Below are 20,613 nucleotides of genomic sequence, written 5' to 3'. Positions count from 1 at the left end.
GGCAGACTTAACTGACTGAGCCACCCACACGTCCCTCTCCCCCTTTTTTAAAACTGCGGTAAAATATACATAATATAAAACCTACCATTCTGCCCATTTTTAGTTATCCAGTCCAGGGCCATTAAGTACATTTGCGTGATCGTGCTACTGCCACCACCATCCGTCTCCAGACCTTTCTCATCTTCATCTGAAACTCTGTGCCCACGAAAGAGTAACTCCTCCTTCCCCCAACTCCTGGCCCCTGGCAACCACCATTCCACCTTCTATGAGTTTGACTACTCCAGGGACCCCACATACGTGGGCTCCTACAATATTCGTCCTTTTGTGTGGAGCTTATTTCCCTTAGCACCATGTCCTCCGGGTTCTTCTAGGCTGTAGCGTGTGTCAGAATTCAATGCCTTTTAAGACTGAATAATATGAATAATAACCGGTGCATACAAGATTTTGTTTATCCATTCATCAACAGTAGCCACTCGGGCTGTTTCCACCGTCAGGCTGATGTGAATAGTGCCGCCACAAACGTTAGTGTGCGGTATCCGTTGGAGCCCCTGCTCTCACTCAGTGCTTCAGGGTACATACTCGGAGGAGAGCTGGTAGATCATTAATTGCCACCACACTGTTGTCCCCGGAGGCTGCGCTGGTCCACATTCCCCCAGCAGTGCACAAGGTGCCAGTCTCCCCACATCCTCACCAACACGTGCTATTTTCTGTTTTGTTTTGTTTTTTAAGGTTTTATGTATTCATTTGACAGAGAGAGCAAGCACAAGCAAGGGGAGCGACAGCAGAGGGACGGGGAGAAGCAGGCTCCCCGCTGAGCAAGGAGCCTGACATGGGACTCTATCCCAGGACCCTGGGATCATGACCCGAGCCAAATGCAGACGCTCAAAGCCTGAGCCACCCAGGAGCCCCTATTTCCTGCTTTTTATTTATTTATTTATTTATTATTTTTTTATTTTTTTATATATATATATATATATATTAGATTTTTATTTATTTATTTGACAGAGACAGAGACAGCCAGTGAGAGAGGGAACACAAGCAGGGGGAGTGAGAGAGGAAGAAGCAGGCTCATAGCGGAGGAGCCTGACGTGGGGCTCGATCCCATAACACCGGGATCACGCCCTGAGCCGAAGGCAGACGCTTAACCGCTGTGCCACCCAGGCGCCCCTATTTCCTGCTTTTTAAATATCAGCCGTCCTAATTCTCGAGTGATGTGGTGACTGGTCTACTTTTAACCCCGCAGCCTCCCTCCCCACCCTGCACCCACCACTCCTGATTATTGGCCCTGTTCTACTCTTTCTTTTTCCCATTCAGAATCTGACAGCCTATATAATTTGCTTATCGATTAGTTTGGTTATGTTCATTGTTCCCTCTCTCTTCCCCTAGTCTCTGCTAGAATGTAAACTCAAGGTACAGGTATTTGGCTGTTTTGTTCACTGCTATTTTCCAAGGGCTTAAAGTAGTACCCAGCACATAGTAATTCCTCAATGCTGAACGCATAAATGAAAGAACGAACGAACGGAGAGTTCAGTTATGAGGAGCTTTAGAGGCAGACACACCTGGCTTCAACCCCTGGCTCCATCGATTACCACCTGGCGTCTTTGGGCAAGTGACCTCCTTTCTCTAAGCCTCAGTTTCCCCATTTGTCACACAAGGACAATAATGAGTGCCTCACCAGGCTCCTGAGAGGCTGAAGCTAGACATTCGCGGTCTGGCCCACAGCGGGTGCTCGGTTAACATCCGTACTCAACGCCGGACTGCATTCCTCCGGCGCGCACGGGCAGGACAACGGAGCCAGTGGACTGGAGCACGGTGGTGAGAAAGTCCTCTTGGATTGGGTAGCATCTCAGAGAGGAAAGTTCTCTAGTGCACAGACACAGCCATAGGCAGGCACCCCAAATAAGGGGCAGGGAAATGGGTGGGAGACGGCTCTGCCCCCCCCCACAGGAGGAAGGGGGGCTGGTGGGCCCCAGGACCCTACTCCTCCTGCCACTTCCACATGTGTGGGAGGCCAGGAGCCTGCACTGACGGTCTGCTTGGCAGAGCCACGGAGTGTGGGAGGTGACCAACACACTGAGGAAGTATGGCCATCCGGGTCCCCCTGGGACGCCGTGACAGCAGCCCAGAGCCAGACGCAGATGGCGGGGCCCTCAAGCAGCCGCCCGCCTGCCTGCTCGAGTGCCAGCCACCCACTCCTGAGCGCACTCATGGGCCTCCGGAGGGGGCCCTCTGGCAAAGCTGTTTGCAGCAAAAATCCAAACTGCAAGTAACAGCAGGACCGGGAGAGAACCAGCGTGGGGAAGCAGATGGCAGCTTGCAGTCAGCGCGGGCTGCCCGCCTGGGAGGCAGATGCCACAGGGGGCTGGGCTCGGCTGGTGCGGCCGCTTCCCACGGGCGCTGGCTTGCAGTTGAGGAAGCCCCTGCTTCTCCTGGCCTCCTGCAGGCCTGTGCCAAGGTGGACCCTCTCCAGGCTAGGCAATTTAGAGATGATTTTTTTTTTAAGATTTTATTTATTCATTTGTGAGCGAGAGACAGAGGAGAGCACAAGCAGGGGAGAGGGAGAGAGAGAAGCAGACTCTCCACTGAGCTGGGAGCCCAAGCAGGGCTCAATCCTGGGACTTGAGTGGAAGGCAGATGCTTAACCATCTGAGCCACCCAGGCACCCCAATTTAGAGATGATTAAAGACCACCGTGGGAAGCCACTTTCCTACTTCAAAAATTCCTCTTTCAGTCAATCAACAAACAGGAGAGAGGGGCCAGGAGGTGAAAATACAGACACAGAACCAATGGGCATCCATGTGGGACCCCAGCCAGGGCCAGCTGTGATGAGACTTCGGGGAAATAAAAAACACCCTACTGGGAAAACATTCTGAAGTGATCTGAACAGGGAACTGGCTTTCCTTTTTTGCAGACGTCTCTTTCAATCAGCAAACATTTCCCAAGCACCTTTTATATGCAGAGCACTGCAGGAAACAGAGTAAGTGTCCGTGCAGCCCCGGACTCCGCTGAGTTACAATCAGGATGCAGAGCGAAACTGGGAAGGCAAAGCAAACGCTCTAATTGTATTAATCAGCTTTCAATTGCTTACAAATTGGTCTTCTCCCCTTTCTACTCAGCCCCCTCGGAGACTGCCTGCATCCTCAAAGAAGACTTACTCCAAAGCTACAGCCTCTAAAAAGAGGCTAGAGGAACAGTTTCTAGAATCCTGGGGAATTTAGAGTCTAATTAACTTTTCCATGGATTACAGTATAACTTTGAGTGAGTCACTGTATTTTTTTAATGAATCGGGATTAAAGGCTAAACAAGAAATGAAATAATTTCCGGCTTGCAGCGTCATGTGTTTGGAAGCCCCTGACGCAGCCCCCTCCTAACCTTGCGCTAACAAAGGAAAGCGCGTGAAGAAAGGGCACAAGGACAGCAGCAAAGGAAGACTCTGACGGTCAGCCTACGTACAGCTGGTCTCCCCTCTGACGAAAGAGTGGGCCGGACGGGAAGCACATCACTGGCCCACCTGGCGGGGATCAGGAGACAAGGGTCCGAAGCCCCTGGACAGCCGTCTGGGGGTTTCTGGAGCCGCGGAGGAGCTGTCCTTCCTCTCCCAACCCTGTCTTTATCGCTGGGAGACAGATTCCCAGAAGAGAACCAGGTGTGGGAAGGAGCTGGCATCGTGAGCGGCATCTGGGAAGGTGAGCTTCTTTAAGGCTCAGCAGTGGGAGAGCAGGGACAGGCGGGAAGAACAAAGGAGGCCTGCAGATTTCTCCCTCCCTCCTAGTCCCGATGGCCAGAAGGCCAGGTCACAGGAGACGCACGGTGCCCCTTCCGTGGAGCGAAATCCCGGACAAAGGAAAGGGCTTGTGAGCAGCGCCCGTGCTGCCCCAGGTGCACCCTGAGTCTGTAGCACTCACAGAGTCTGAAGGTGGCCGGGGGCACGTTCCGGGCACACGCGCCAAGACGAACACGGGAAACCTCCAACGTCACACCCCCTCCCCAAGAAAGGAATCAGTGATGGGGAAGGAAAGCTTTAAGGTTTTTCAGAATGGGGGGGTTGAAAATGATCTGGTAGAAGAGCATGGATACAGAAGACAGAGAATGGAAATGCACCCTTCAAATGAAAAGTGGCCCCAAGAAGAGACAAGAATAGTTGAGAACAAAGCAATAAGCAAAAACCTAACTGACACGCTTTCTGGAGTCGAAGATCCAGGTATGCCTGTTCTAGACAAAGACCAAAATGACCTAGGCACGCCCAGACAAAACTGTTAATTTCCCTATACGTATATAAATAACACCTCCAGGTAACGCAGAGAGGAATAAAAGCAAAGTCTGGCTTCCGACTTCTCCCCCATGTCTGTGCTTGCCGTGAAAACTACTCTCTGTTGTGCACTGTATCTTGTCATCCCGCCTTCTCTTTTTCTCAGTTTTGCCTTCACGGGCTTCATCTCCTCGGAGGCTCAGCTGCACCCTCAAAACAGTCCTCCGGCTCACGAGGTCCCCTTCGGGGCTCTCCGGTGGTGCCTGATGTGCCACTGAACCAGCCTACTGAGGGCTGCTTCAGTCCCCCTTCTGGTTTTTCTTTTCTTTTCCTTTCCTTTTTTTCTTCTTCTAAGATTTATCTATTTATTTTAGAGAGAGAGAGAGAGTGGAGGGGAGAGACACAGAGAAAGAGAGAAACCCAAGCAGACTCGGTGCTGAGCCTGACGCTGACCTCAAGACCCTGCGATCATGACCTGAGCTGAAACCAAGAGTCAGACGCTCAACCAGCTGTACCACTCAGGCGCCCTCCCCCGCTTCTGGTTCTTTAAATCTTGAACCCACGTCCGAGTTTATTAATTTGCCAACAAGGAAATCAGGGAAGTGACTAGAGAGTGTGCCTGTTCAAGGGGGGAATGGAGACGGGAGTGGGGTGGGGAGCAGGGAGATCCAATGCTCACATGGCAGCAAGTTGGAAAGTACTGTGCGGTCCCCAAAACATATTTGCGACAGGTGGTACAGCAGAAATAGGGACTCGGAACTCCAGGCTGTTGGGAGTACCAACCAGGGATCAAAAATGAAAAACAAGAAGCAAATGATAAGGAAACCCGTGTGGCTGTTAACAGGAATGACGAGGTTTATTGCTCTAGAAAATTACCAAAGTTCAGTTCAACTGCGTTTTTAAATGTATTAATAACATTTCTCATTTTTAGAAGTGAAAACGGTTCAGTGGTTCTTTTTCAAATCTGCTGGTTCGTTTTTCAAAGGTCCTGCTTGTTTGATGTGGTTTCTCTTCCTTATCTCTTCTACTTCACTAATTTAAAAAAACATATTTGTATCTCTTTTAGTTTCTCTGTTTTCTCCCATTCTCTGGACACCAATCCTAGTTGTTAATTTGCTGACTCTCCCTCATGGTGATTCTTTCCACATGCGGTTGGCAGACAACAGGGGCAAATCCACAGAATTTAGAGTGGGAAAGAGTATCATCAATTCTATCGGTCAAGTTGTCTTTTTTGTATGAAGGCAAGAGTTATTGGGGCTCCTGGATGGCTCAGTTGGTTAAAAGGCTGACTCTTGATTTTGGCTCAGGTCATGATCTCAGAGTCCTGACATCGGGCCCTGAGTCCAGCTCTGTGCTGGGCGGGGTGTTGGCTTGAGATTCTCTCTCTCCCTTCCCCTCGGCCCCTCCCCTCCCCTCCTCTCTCTCAATAAATAACTAAATAAATCTTTAAAAAAATAAAAAATAAAGGCAAGAGTTATTATTTAGATAGCAAAATACTCAGAAAACATACCGCCCATGTGCCCTTATTTACGATTACATAAAATTATATACCAGCTAATTATGGGATAAATCAAAAGTAGTAACTCAAAGGTCTATAAGAAAAGAGGGAACATAAAAGCTGGTGTTTATTTTTCCCTTCCAAGAATCCATTCTGAGGATATAATTTAGAATGTAGGCAAAGAGTTGTGTACAGATACATGCTACGGCTGTTAGTAAGAAGGAAAAAAGGAAATAGCTTGGATGTCCTAAATTAGCAGAAGCAGCCATCTGACAGAAGGTTTACAAAGAGCTACTGATTATGCTGAAAACTACTTATGATATGTCAATTTTTTTAAAAGATTTTATTTATTTATTTGACAGAGAGAGAGACAGCCAGCGAGAGAGGGAACATAAGCAGGGGGAGTGGGAGAGGAAGAAGCAGGCTCCCAGCGGAGGAGCCCGATGTGGGGCTCAATCCCAGAACGCCGGGACCACGCCCTGAGCCCAAGGCAGACGCCTAACGACTGAGCCACCCAGGCGCCCCGATATGTCAATTTTAAAACATAGGTTCAACAATACAGAGAAAAAAGGCAGAAAAAAGATCAGAAGTAAACATGCCAAGATGTTAGCACTGATTGTCTCTGGGATCATAAGATTTTCAGTTGGGGGTGTGTATTTCTTTATGCTTTTTGATACACTGTAAATGTCAATAATCCATATTAATTTCATAATCAGAAAAGAGTAAAATGTATGTAATGTTTAAAAAAAATGAAAACTTCGGGGCGCCTGGCTGGCTCAGTGGGTGGAGCGTGCAGCTCTTGATCTTGGGGTTGTGAGTTTGAGCCCCACATTGGGGACAGAGATTACTTAAAAATAAAAACAATAGGGGCACCTGGATGACTCAGTTGGTTAAGTGTCTGCCTTCAGCTCAGGTCATGATCCCAGGGTCCTGGGATCGAGCCCCACATCGGGCTCCCTGCTCAGCGGGGAGTCTGCTTCTCCCTCTCTCTGCCCCTTCCCGCTGCTTGCGCTCTCACTCACACACTGTCTCTCAAATGAATAAATTTTTAAAAATCTAAAAAAATTAAAATGAAAACTTCTAAGAGTAACAACAGCTAAGAACTTAAATATCTGGGGTAATATTGGCTACGAGAGATGAAATACCATCTTACTGACTCTGACATTATAGTACACAATTTATTCTCAAAACAACAGCCAGAGTATCCTTTAAAAACAGAGAGAGGATTCAAGTCACGTCTCTCCTCTATTCAAGACCCTCCAAGGGCTCCCCCTTCCACTCAGAGCAAAAGCCAAAGTCCTTACAACGGTCTATATGGAGCAACACGCTCTGACCCCTGCCGCGTCTCTGGCCTCCTCTTCCAGTCACACGGCCTCCGGGCTGTTCCTCAAACCTACCAAGGACCACCTGCTTCAGGGCCTTTGCACTCACTGTACCCTCCTCTCGGAATACTGTCCAATCACAGAGCCACATAATATGCTCAAATGTCATCTCATCCATGAGCCCTTCCCTGACTGCCACACAAAATACAGCAGCTACCCCCGCGTTCCCAGCACCCTCCCCTTTACCCCGAGCCCTCCGTCGCCATCTGTGACATGGCAGGATTTACGACGTCTGGGGTCTCCGTCTCCCCGGAGAAGAGCTATTCTGCCTGGCGCACAGAAGATGCTCGGTAAGTACATGTCGAGTGCTCCAGCGGATAAAGGCATTCGATCGGGGCTGAAGTTCAGGTCGCCGCACTGGTGCAGTTCCCAGAGCAGGCAGCAGCGCCAACCTTACAGCCCCAGGGACCTTTAACCAGCACCCAGAAAACAATCCGGACAGTTACAGCCAGAGACGACAGGAGGGAAGCGTCAAAAAGAGAGACAGGTCCGAGCGTCTGGGCACAGTGGTATGAGTTTCCATCACAGGATTCAGGCTCTCCCGTCAGGATGTGGCTTTGGCCGCAGGACAGAACTCCACATTTTATCACGGGCGCAGAACCAGCTCCGTGTGGCACTTAAAACGACATTTTAAATGCTCTTTCTATTTAACTATCTCTCTGTTGTGATTAGATAATTTTTTCTAAGACAAAAAGGCATGAGGAAACCAATTACCCTGTCACTCTCCCACCCCCAAGGCAGGCGGGAAAACGCAGCACCTGGGGGTGGCCCCCCCAGGCCCGCGGCCTCCTAGACGCGCACTGTCACAGCCGTCCACACCTCCCAACTGCCCGCGCCGCGCCTGGAGCTGCGGAGGGGGCACCGGGAGCGCTCCTGATCCTGCTAGGTCGTAGGGGCTCTAGAAGTTCAAGGACAAACTGATAGCATACCGCACAGCCTTATACTATTTGCCTTAGAAGAGATAAGAAAATTCATCCTAAGCTATTTTGGACTCTTCTGGGCACCGGAGCGCTCTGGAGATTAGGATGGGCCAGGGGTGGGCCCTGCACGCGGCCGCTCAGGACGGTTAGGGGGGTGTGAGGGCGACCGGAGGGGGGCTGGCCAGGGGCAGCTGCCTCCAGAGTGCTCCGCTAAGTCATTACGTTTGCTAAATTCCTCTTCCACCTCCTTTTCCCTGACAGCTCCTTCCTCTCTGTCCTCCCACGGCTTGGGGGTGACCGTCATTTCATCCTGCTAAGTGTCTGCCACAGATGCCCTGGGAAGGAGTCTCCTCTCTCATGGCAGTGGGTACCCGCGTCTCAGAAGGGAGCCCCGAAGACCGGAAGGGCCTCAGGCTCTGGCTGGGTGAGAGGGAGGCCTCTGACATTACGAAGCACCTATTCCAAGCCAGACCTTTTGTGCACTTTATAGGCTTTAAGGACCTTGCTGAATTCCCGCAGCTCCTCTGGCAAACTGCTGCTTTCACCTCATTTTCAGCGTGAGAAATTGGAGAACTCCAAGCAAGACAGAATGTTCGTTCATACTCTGAGGACCTTCCCTGTTCCAAGAACACAGCTGCGACAGATGAAAATATTCTAAAAACAGCAAGAAAACTTAGCTGTGTTTAAAAATACGATATATTACATATATATCTATCTCGAAGGATCAGAGACTCCAAACGTTACCATTTTGAGGGGCCGAAGGCACAGCCTGCTGAGCTCTGGGTCCAGAAGCACGTGGAGGCAGCTGGGAGCTTAGCCTTCCTGGGTACGGGGACTAAAAGTGCCACCTGAGAGATGGGGCACCACAGCCAGAGCCCCTGAAAATGGGAGCTGGGAAAGGGATTTCCCACCTGGGGAAGGAGGCTGAAAAAAGCAGAGACGGCCTCCCTGCCCAAGCCGGTGATGCTCAGCTCTGGGCATGATCCCGTTGTCACTGCAGACATACTACCCATCACTAACCCAAGACACACGGCTTTGCACTGGCGGGGGCGTGGGGGTGGGGACCCAGGACCTGGGTGGAGGAAACGCAAGACCCCTCGGCAAGGAGAGCTGGCTGGAGGTGGTGGGCAGGCAGACAGACTGACTCCCACTCAAGATGAGCGTACAAACCCAAATTCCAAGACACCCGAGGAAAGCTGACACTGAGAAAGACAGAGGACAAAACCAACAGTTGGGAGATAGTCCCAGCGTTTAGTGAACTAAAGATTCTACCCAGAAAGTATTCCAGAAGAAAGAAAGAAAAGAAAGAAAGAAAGAATGAAAGAAAAAAGAAAAGAAAAGAAAAGAGAAAAGCAAAGCAAAGCAAGCAAGCGCGTGTGCTGTTGGGAGCTTCTGGAGGATGGACGGAGGCTCAACAATGTATCCAACAGGATTTCCAGAAGAGGAGACATGCCTTAGCAGGAGAGAATATTCAAGGACAGCATGGCTGAAAATCTCCAGTAACTGAAGACCTTTTATGGATCCTCGGATCAAAAGCCCACATCAGTTGCCAAGAGAGATAAGTTAAAAAAAAAAAAAAATCCACATCTGGAAAACCAGGCGTATGCTCGCTTGTGCCCAGCTCGTTCTGTTACCACGATCCCTGCCCCGTGACCCTCCACAGAGAGAAGCTGCCTGCCAACATCCTCTGTTTCAGCCCCGATCCTGGTACAGTGAAGGGAGCCCCGGGTTTGGGGTTAGGAGACGCGGCTCAAGCCCCTCTCTGTGACTGCCTCAGAGAACTCACTGAGCCTTGATTTCTTCTCCTAAAATGGGGTCAGAACTACAAGTATGGAAACTTTGTACCAGAACGGACTTGGGGTGGCATCATCACAGCAGACCACGGCTGTGTTTGACTTCCAGCTCTCCCACCAACTAGCCTTGTGCCCGAAGTTACTTCACCTCTCGTGTCTCCGTTTCTCCACCAGTAAAAGGGGATAATCACAGCACCCGCCTATGGGGTTGTGCCAGGATGAAACGGATTGAGATACGTAAAGCGCTTAGCGCAGAGCGGGGCGCGTAGAAAACACTTGGCCTAGAACAGCCATTACTATTACTAGAACCATAGCCTCGCACAAAATGCTCCCCGCACCTACGCTCAGGGTGAGGGACTTCCCACCGAAACCACAGCCTCCAGGCATAGCAGAACCAGGGCCCACTGCCCCCTCTGCACCGTGGAACTGGCAAGCAGGCAGGCCAGCCCCCCCCCCCCCCTCCCTGGCCATCCTTGGTAGGCCCTCCTGGCATTTAGAGAAGGCCCTCCCAGCGACCAGCCACGAATTTCCCCAACTGCAAGCGTGCTCAGACCCGCCCCAGCCCCCCCACCTGTCGCCCCCAGGCGTCCTACCTCTCTCTGCTCACTGCAGATCTTACACAGCCACAGAGGCCGCTTCTGGCCGGGGGAGGCCTCGATCCCGCATTTGGTGCAGACTTTCTACAAGAGAGAGGACACGGGAACGTGAGCCCTTCAGCTGCTTCCTCCTCAGCTGAGGGGCTGAGCAGATCGCCAAGGAACCCTCTGGCATCTTCCAAGGGAATGGTGTTTGCCTGAGACCAGCAGGGTACGTGACTCAGAGGGCACAGATCACCTAAAATCCGTAGCTGGCTTTGGGGCACAACGGACGCACCCATCCGTGGATCGCCACGATATAACCCCCATTACGTTCTGTTAGGGTCACAGAAAAAAAGAAGCTGGTTCACATTCACGGCTGCACCATTTTCCACAGCAAAGAACTGGAAACAACCCAAACGCCCGATCCAGGCAGACAGAACAGAACATGATGTAGCCTTGACTTAGCAGATTGTGTCGATACCTGGTAACGTGGGCAGGACACGATATTACTCAACAAAGAACACACACGCTTGTATATAACGGCACAAAAAGCTCACATGCGTGCCTGACTAGGTGAGAAGATGATCTAGCGAGAAACACCAGTGATGGCTTTGTGCCACCATCCCGTAGCCCACGGAATGATTCCGGGAACCCTACGGTGTAAGTATGAGGCCCATTTCACAGGTGAGCAACCCGGGGCTCAGAGCAGTTGGAAAATTTGCCCAAGTTCACGCAGCAGGTAAGTAATGGACTCAGGTCTGACTCTGGAGCCGTTATGTAATTTTCTCGTGATGCCTAAGTAGCCCGAACCCAGTTTCTGCAGTGTTTTTCCTTCTACAGTGTTGCTGAATTCCTGACTTCTGCACCCACATCTCGCTTCTCCGAAATACACAGCAACAAGCGAGGGTGGGCAAGACCCGAGGAAATCCGCAGGGAGGCAGAGGGGGACTTCGTGGGGCTGAGACCTGCTTCTGGCTAACCCAGGCAGGGTACGAGCCAGCGGCCGCGCGTCCTCCGCGGAGAGCTGTCCCACTGGCTGATCCATCCTACCACGTGGAAGCTGTCCGGTCCCTGCCAGGCTGGGGGCTCTCTCCTGCCTCCCGCCGCCCAGGGAAGGTGAGATCTGTAGCATGGTCTTTTCTGCAGGCTGCCAACTGAGCAAGGAGCACATTCTCCTCGGAGAGGGAAATGTCACCGACTTGGCTTCCCAGAGCATGTCGTCACCACCTGATCAGGCGGCTGAGCCCAGCGCCGCAGGAGGCGGGAGCCGGCTCTCGGCAGAAGGAAAGCTCGGATACTGTGCGTGTGTGTGTGGGGGGGGTAGACATTTGCTACCATTCAACACTCAGGTATGAGAAATGTCACTTTTATTTCTCCAAATAAAATGCAACCTGCTTCAAGCTTTCGTCTGTCTGGGCTGGAAGGAAGTCCATCCCAGTCACAGCTGGGGCCCCTTGCCCGCTCTTGTGAAGGCCCTGAGCGTGGGGTGTCTGGGGATGCAGTCCACCTGGGAAGGGGTCAGCGAGTGCTGTCTGGAGTGCTCGCTACTCTGCTCTTCTCTCTCTGGGCTCCCATGGTCCCTCGGAGGGGGAGGAGAACGGCCACTTCTGTACCAGGCCTGGGTTTGGGATGTGTGACAGGCTGGGGATTAGTGTCACCAGGGGCCCGCGGCCTGTCTCCCAGAAGCCCCCAGCTGCCATCCCTGACCTGGTCTGGGGACTCTCCCTACCCCTCTCAACAACCATTCTACCCTGAGGACAGGGGCTCCCATAAGCCCACAAGGTGGATCTCTGAAAAACCCAATGTGGGCCTTTCTTGCTGGAGGTAAAGAGAGAGGAAGGAAGCCCTGAAGCCAGTTGGCTGTTTTCCTTGCTAATTCCCACCATCCTGTATAAATGGTACATGTGTGAAAGTAAGTGTGGCCCTCCCAGCGAGGCGAGATTTTCCTACTGCTTAGCGGGTAGGATGGCGGTTCGCTCTCCAAGCTCACTCTGCCCCTCCCAGTGAGATGAAGGTACGAGGAATAACGAGAGGATAGAGGGCCAGTTACTACCATTTACTGGACAATGGCAGGTGCCACGCACTGAGACCGTGGTGACAAAGTAGGAACGGGGGGTGTCAGGATCTCTATTATAAGGATGAGGAAACTGAGGCTCAGAAGTGTTCAAGACTGCCCGAGGTCCCCCAGCTAGCTGGGGACAGTCAGGATTTAGGAGGCTCCCTTCCTCCAGACCTCAGGAGAGCTAGATAACTCCCTCCCCGGCCCAGGTGCCCCGCTGGTGCCCATGGCTCTCCAGGGAGCTGGTTCGTGTCCCCGGGAGTGTGGCTGATGCCTCTTGAACAGGCAGAAAAGGCAACGCGCGATGACGCTGGGAGAAGGCTTTGCTGGGAATGGGGGAGCAGCCACTCTGCTCATCAGCTGCCCAACGCGGGTTCCGGGAGCCAACCCTTGGAAGTGAGGCTGGGAGTGTGGGCAGGCACATGCCCTCGATAAATATCTGGTTGAATGAACATCTGTGCTGCTGGGGGCAATGCAAGAAACTAGGAGAGAGCGCGGAACAGCTGTGTTGTCTTCTCCCCACTGACCACGGGACGCAGACCCGCCCAGCCTGGGGACAGGAGTGGCACGGATCAGTCGCCCTCCAGAGGCTGGGTCAAAGGCTGTTGGTCAATTCCCAGTCTGGAGGGCAGGACATTTGCATGTCCCAAATGTCCCCTCTGCCTCTTGTCCTGTGGGGGATAGGATAGCACAGCAGGCCACCTGCCCCAGCCCATGCACAAGCCTGTTTTCAGGCTACCAGCCATCACTGGCGGAGCCCCCAGTTCTCGCCACCTCTCTGTCGTCTTCATGGGCCTACAGTGTCTCTGCTTGGGAATCCGAGCCAGCAAAAAGTTAACATGCTCCAGTTCAAATGATACACAATCGCTGCTCTATTAAATCTTGGATCAATAAGAGAATAATGAGCCTTTTCTCCTTATGGGCTTGGTCTTTGCTCCAAGGTTCCAATAAATAAAATTAGGCAGGTGGCATTTGAAAAAGCCAGGGACAGAGAAGGCAAGTCAGCCATGATATTGACTTGGTGCAAAGGAAACACTGCACCATTATGTCAGGGGCAGTCTCGGGGCCTGGGGTGGTCCCTTATTCCGGGTCTGAGATGGGCTTCCATTGAGCGGAATTGCCCCAGGGGAGTGAGCACCGGCTTCGGGCTTGGCTGTCTCTTGCTTCCTGCAGCCTGGAACTGTGTGGGCGTTAAACAATAGTCTAGCTTCTGCCTCTGAGCAAAAGCGGCAAAGCTCCAGGCCTGCAGCCTGCATGTGCTCTCTCTTCTTCCCCTCCAGGCCCTCCTTTTGCAAATATGTATTCCAGCTCAGAGGGGGTGGCTCAGGGCACAGGACACAGGCTTTGGAGCAGGAAAGCGCCATCTGCATACAGACGCAACCTTGGACTTGTTTCTCTGAGCCTCATTTCTTTGCCTGTAAAATGGCGGTAACAGGCAGACTCCCACTGTTGGGGGGATCGAGGGAGGTGCTTCACGAAAGTGCTTGCACACTGTGTGGTAAAGAACAGCAACAACCGCAGTTCTTTCCCGCACACCTGTCTCAGCGAAGGGTGCCAGCACCCATCCATCACACAGGCCCAAACCCAGAATTATCCTTGGTCCTCACCCTCCCTCACTCCCACCAAACAACCCATCGCCGAGAACTCTGCATCTCACCTGCACTGTCACCCCCCCACCCGCCCCCAGGTCCACACTGCGGTCATCTCCAGTGCCCGGCCTGCGCCGTGGCCTCCCAGCACATCTCCTCACCCCCACTTTGGCCAGCCTCCAGTTGGTTCCCGGCAAAGCAGCAGGAGTGATCTTTTCAAGATGCAAATCTAATCATGTCATTTCTCCTGTCCCTGCCAGCTTAAAAGCCTCCAGAGACTTCCTGTTGTTCTCTGGATGAAGACCACCTGCTTTTACATGGTGTGTCATGCCTGCTCGTCTGCCTCGGTTCACACCCCCCCCCACCTTGCTGTCCTTGCTCTGAGATCTAGCCATGTTGGCTTGCCTTCAGTCCCTGGTCCTCACTTGCTTCTTCCACCACGGGACCTTTGCATATGCTGCTCCCTCTTTCTGGGATACACTTGGCCACACTCTCTCATCGTTAACCTATGCATCCTTCAGAACTCAGCAAAAAGCACCACTTCTTCAAGGAAGCCTTCCCTGACCTCTTACTCCATTCGAGCTTCCAAGAGGCTCGTGCCTCTTTTCCTCCTCTTGTCCTCTTGCCTTTTTACTCTCATTTCTGCGGTGACTATCACTGCCTCTGCTAGGCTGTCAGAGGCCATGTCTATTTCTGTTCACTTTCCAGTTTCCAGTGACCAGCACAATGAATATTTGTGGAATGAATGAATGAATAAATACAGATACTTTGAGTATCATTGAGAAGGCAAAACATGGTCCTTCCCAGAATGTGCCGGTCTGTCTGGGAGACGGGACACGCAGGGACAGGAAACAGTGTGCTGCACAAGCCGGGGTGCGAGCCCGTCCACACCACGTGATGCTCACCAGCAGGGCAACAGGAGAGCCCGGACATGGGGCAGTGTCTGAGGTGGTAGGACTGCTGGCCGGTGGGCCTCACACTCAGGGTGTGGGGCGTGAATCCAGGCCGGCCCAGTCACAGAGGAAATGACACCGAGGGTCCGGACGAGGGGTGGGGGTGGGGGGGCGGGATATGTCCCCCACCCTCCACATGACCTCTTCTGCTTGCTTCCCCAGGGCTACATCCTGCAGGCCACCTGTGTGTGCAGACTCACTCCACGGTCGGATCAGGCGCCCTCTTCAACATCCTCATCACCCGGGCCGCTTGGGTTACCCCCCTACTCCCCGAAACCCCCGCCCTGCAATCCAACACCACCTTCCCACAGAACAGCCAAGAAGCCGAAGTACAAGAAGGTCTGTGAGGCCACATGCACCGAGCTCAAGCATTTTACGCCCAGGCCAGGCCTTCACCTCCTCACTGTGAGCCCCCGGGAGAACCCATGCTCTGTGGGGGTCACCAAGCCGCTGCGTTAGGAGAAGGGAGGGGGCGCAGGGCCAGCGCGGGCAGGAGTGACACCGCCGGGCACACACACTCCAACACCTCCCAGGAGCAGAGGTCTGGGAGCATTTAGCAAGCGGGAGACGGCCACACAGCCCTCGACAGGCCCGGGGGGCTTCACGGCATCACCAGTCATCACACAGAAAGCCTCGTTTGCGATGCTCAGTCAAGCAGAAAGACGCAAATGCGCCCAAGTGTCCATGCAGGGAGCCAGAAAGTGTAGCTGCGCTGCAGAAATGAATCCTGACAATGGCTCACTAAAACTGCTCGGTTATTCAATTCGGCAAACCTTTGCTACTGGATGTAAGGCTCTGTGCTAGGAAGGACGGGGACGCACGAGGCATGACCCCTTGTCCTCCGTGAGTGTCCCACCGAACGGAGGAGTTTATGAACTGGCAAAACTCATCTAGAAAAGGACTTTCCCGAGAGTTCCGATCGTCCGAGGGTGATTTGTAGGTGAGGTGCCCTAGTGAGGACCCACGCGGCTGCGCCGCCCACGGAGGGGCCAGCCGGTCGACCTGCCCCCGCCCCCAGCCAGGTCCCGCCCGAATGCCTGCCGCACCTGCGCAGAGCCATGGCGGCAGCAAGCCCGCAAGCGCGCCCCTCACGCCACACCTGCTGCCAGCGCGAGAGACCGCGTTTTGGGGAAAGCTATGCAGCAATAAAAATGCTGATGATGGAAATCAAAAAGAGTGAACACAGTCACAGCAAAGCTGTATTCGTACTGAAATGGAGCAACACTCACAATAAATTAAATTTAAAAAGCACGTTCTAAACAGTATGCATAGTGTGATGCCTTACCACATAAATATGTATGAGAGCCTGTATCTATTTAGGAGTCAATATATGCACAGAAAAATATATGGAAGGATGGCGCCCCAAATGTAAATCAAGCTGTGCTAAGTCAAAATCTATTTTCAATGGATAAGCAGAATTCCTATTTAAAGGAAGCCTATGCTAAATGCTTTGGGAAATCACTGGCCCCAAGTTCATTTTTTGACCAGATCTGGATTTTTGTGCGTCCAGATGGGTTCAAGAAGCTGAAAGCATGCACGCAAACAGGCACGAGATAGGACTTCGTGGCTGACTATGGCTCAAACGTAGATCATCAGCTTCATCCCCCAGGCTCTCCCAGATGGTGTCACTGAGTCCCTGACCCCCCAGATCATAGGCTGAGCCCTGCTCACCCTTGGAGACATGAGCCAGGTTTGGAGGGGCTTCACCAGCCCCCACGGGCCAAGAGTGCAGGGGCTGGGGATGGACTTGGCTCCACAGATTCTGTATCTGGAACCTAGGTCCCGCTGCCAAGTGGCTTCGGATCGGTGAGATACCCATGTACATATTACAAACATTTATACACTTTGCTGAGCACTTATGCTACACCAGGCACCAAATTAGGTGTTTTATGTAGAACCTTATTAATTTTCATAATAATCTAGGAGGTGGGTATTATTGTCCTGACTTTATACACGAGGGATCTGAGGCTTAAGGTTAAGGAACTTGGCCACAGGGAGCTGGGATGAGAACCCCATGCTATCTGAGCCCAGATAGTGGCTTCCCAGACAGACACTTATCCAAGCCTTTACCCCCACCCTCACCCCCAAGTGACAGCTGAGCCGACCCCCCCTCCAGAACTGCGGACTAGGTCAAGCCTCAGGTGGGAGATTTCACAGCCAGGCGCCGCCTCCTTCCCATTTACCAGGACACAGCCTGGGGACCAGCAGGGTTGGGGGCACACTGACCTCAGCCCTGACCGCCTGCAAGTACCGAGTCACTCGGGCCCAAAGACGTGCAGCCTTAAGAACGCCGGCCACCTGCTGCTCCATATGAGACAGAAGCCAGGACGCAACAGGAGAAGAATCTCAGAAGGAAGTCAGTTCTCTCTGTGCTTCCCACCGTAACGCTGGGCCACGGACACACCGTCTCTCTCCACCCTGGCTGTGGGTGGCAGGTGCATGACCATGCAGGGCCAGCTCTCCCCTCCTCACCCAGGCTTCCGGGAAGCTGCACGGCCAGCTTTAAGCAGGCCCACCCCCGCCCCCAGATGAGCCACTGACATCTGGCCATCAGCCACCCCTGGCCCCCCGACCCCAGGTGCCTCTCCCAATTGAAAGGAAGCACCGCCGATTTCAGGACTGGCTTCCAAAACACCTCACTCCAGCCAGTGAGCACTGAGCCCCCAGTAGAGACGGGGGTCGAAAAAGCATCAGAAGCAGGTCTGGATTATTAACATTCATGAGCGCAGGATAAGAAATCATGCTTGGGTGAGGCTTTGGGTCATCTCTGTGCTCATGTCCCACCGTGCGCGTCTGACGGGGTCATGGCCTACTTTGGGCAAGATGGAGCTGCCAGGCTGGTGGGGGGAGGGGAGGTGCGCGGATGCTAACTCTTCCTGGTCCTGCCTATCCTCAGTATCACCTCTCAGATCAGAGACTGTGTCTGATTTTTGCCTCTTTTCCAGACAAACGGAAAACAGCACGTATAAGAACTTGCCACTCCTCTGAGAACGGTTCGATCAGGGTCCCTAAATACAACCCCCTAAAATCTCCTGGGCCTGGTGTGCACTCAGGGCTCACTTGTCACTGAGCCAACCAGCTGAGGGAGAAGGAATATATGGTGGATGGAGTTCCACCATCAAACTTTACATAAGCTCTGAACACAGTCTGCTTCTCCCCTGCTTGGCTCTGACAAGTCCTGCGACTAGAATCCCTGAGCCCTGATTAGCTCCTTCCAGCCCAGGGGAAGAACTCCTTGCTTCTGCACCTGGCTTGCCAGCCTGGGTTCCTGGAACTGACAGCCCCTGAGCCGTGGCTGAGGACATCTTGTCCCCCAGACTCCCAGCCGCAGGTCCAGCAGGCTCCACCTGAGACCCTGGGGGACGAGGCTCTAGCCAATGGTATCCCAGGAGTGCCATGTCACATAGTGGCCTGCGGCCCTCCAGCTCTGCTCTGTCAGGAGGCAGCGAGGGCAGGGAAAGGCCCAGGTGGTGGAGGGAGCCGGCTTCCATCCATCTTGCTCCCTGCTGCGTGGTTACTTAGAATTACAGCTCATAATAACGACAATAGCCACCGTTTATTGAGCACTCTATTCCATGCCCAGCCCCTTGCTCAGCGCTCCACACACATTATCATCATCACATTCAATCTCGTTTATGTTCGCAACAGCCCTGCGAGGGTGGGTTTATGATCTGAATGTTGTGGATGAGGGATGGGAGGCCCAGAGATGCTGGGTGATTTGGCCAGTTCGTGTTACAAGGAAGTGGCAGAGTCAGGGTGGGGACCCAGGTCCATAATAATAAAAGCAGAAGCTTATATAACACGTACCGTGTGCTGGGCACGGCATGAGCGCTTTACACGGATTATTCATTTAACAACGACAGGCGTGGGGCCAGACAGCTTCGGGAACTTGTCCGGGTCACACAGGGAAGTGGAGAGCTAGCCTGGGATCCCGGTCCCGATGCTGCCTCTCACCCATGGCCCTCTAGGACCCCCGCTCATTAAGAAGGATGCTTCTAGGGCCCAGGAAAGGGACAGACAGACACTGGCCATGCCAGGAGCATGAACACAAGCAACTGAAAGTCCCAAAGCCGGCTCCAGCCTCCCTCAGCCCAGCCATGGCTGCGCCATCACCCTCCACTTTCCAGAAGCCCAGGCCTCTCACAGACGATTTCTCACTGGGAGGCACATCTGCCACCTGGTAGAAATTTGGCTCAGTTCTATTAAAGGAACCTGGTTCTCAGAACCACAGCTGAAGAAGAGACTGGATCTTTTTTTTTTTTTTTTTTTGGTTCTCACATCCAGTATCTTGAAAATGCCCTGCCCCTCAACACCCCCTAAACTCATGGCCACAAGTAAGCCTGGCTCCTCGGGGGCCCCACAAAGCCGCACCTTGGAGGGGGGGATGCTTGATGTGGTCAGCGCTGGCCACGCAAGGAGCCCTTGGCCAGGTCTGCCCAACAGACCCTAGCTCAGAAACGCTATGGCTCCAGGGCAGGTGACCAGGGTGTGGGCCTGACCCCAAGGACACTGAAGTCACAGCCCCACGTTTGGAAGAGTTGAAATCTCCATGGGAAGGCAAGGCAAGAGGCTCCTGTTAAGCCTCCACCATCCCTTTCCCTAGAAGTTGGTGGGCAGAAACGTTAGCTGCAGACCAGGGCTAATGCAGGTCCAGAGCACTCAGGAAACACTTCCCAAGGCCCTGCTACCCCCAGGTCCTGGACCAGGCTGCAAGCCCAGCGAGGCTTCCAGGTGAGGGGCAGAGAGAGAAGACAACATGCACACACACCTGACAGCCTTGCTCCTCGGCGCCTCCCTAACTCTTCAGCCTCTCTGTCTGCTCCCAACACTCTCGGTTCATCCATGCTTCCAAGCTTTTTCCCAGGCTTGCTTCATGCCTAGCAAACTTCTGCGTATCCTTCGGGTACAACGTGCATGTCTCCTCCTCCAAGGCTCCTTCCTTGATTTACCCCCAGCGAAGCACTAGTCTCTCCCTCTGTGCACTTCCACAATGAGTAGACATTTCTAGACTGCTGACTGCCTCATATCGAAATTGTCTCTCCCGTGACTGCCCCCTCTAAGATTATGATTCCTTGGAGAAAAAGGGCATCATGTACATTCACATGCTCAACTTTGGCAGGTCGCTGGCATGAAGTCGGCTGGGAGAGGAGGGAGGGGCCGAGCGATAAGCACAGAGTGCTGCACGGCTGGGACGCCATGGGTTTTGGGGACAGGAGGGGCACATCGGATCTGGGCTTCAGAAAAAGTGCCTTTGCTGAGCGATTCAGTCACTTTCCTGGTGGATCTATCCTCCATGTTCGCAGCAAAGTTTCTTTTTCCAGAACATTCCAGGAATTCCTATGGAATTCCAACTCCTGGCTGGGTGAGAGAGGTGAGGCAAAGGAAGGACTCCAGGTCATTCTGAGGCTGCTAGCGTGGACAACAGGATGTGTGGTGGTGAAGTCAGCAGGGCGGGGTGAGGGTCAGGCAGGATCGTCGGCTTTGGACACGCTGCTATTTGCAGTGTGAGTGGGCTCCCTTGCAAGAGCTGCCCAGTGGTAGTGGATACACAGGACCAGGACTGGGGACGAAGGCCACGCAACAGACAAGGAA

General features: G+C 53.0%; 1 protein-coding gene across 1 annotated transcript in view; it reads right to left on the bottom strand.

Moving 5' to 3' along the window:
* RPH3AL (rabphilin 3A like (without C2 domains)) overlaps positions 1–20,613 on the bottom strand; it is a 141,131-nt gene that overhangs the window by 45,384 nt on the left and 75,134 nt on the right. Inside the window, 1 exon segment of the mRNA XM_044390830.3 lies at positions 10,436–10,522. Within this exon segment, the coding sequence (XP_044246765.1) occupies positions 10,436–10,522 (87 nt within the window).

Source organism: Ursus arctos, unplaced genomic scaffold (genome assembly GCF_023065955.2).
Source record: "Ursus arctos isolate Adak ecotype North America unplaced genomic scaffold, UrsArc2.0 scaffold_24, whole genome shotgun sequence".
Lineage (NCBI taxonomy): Eukaryota > Metazoa > Chordata > Mammalia > Carnivora > Ursidae > Ursus > Ursus arctos.
The sequence above is the reverse complement of the archived record's forward strand: the minus strand, read 5'-3'. Positions and strand labels throughout refer to the sequence as shown.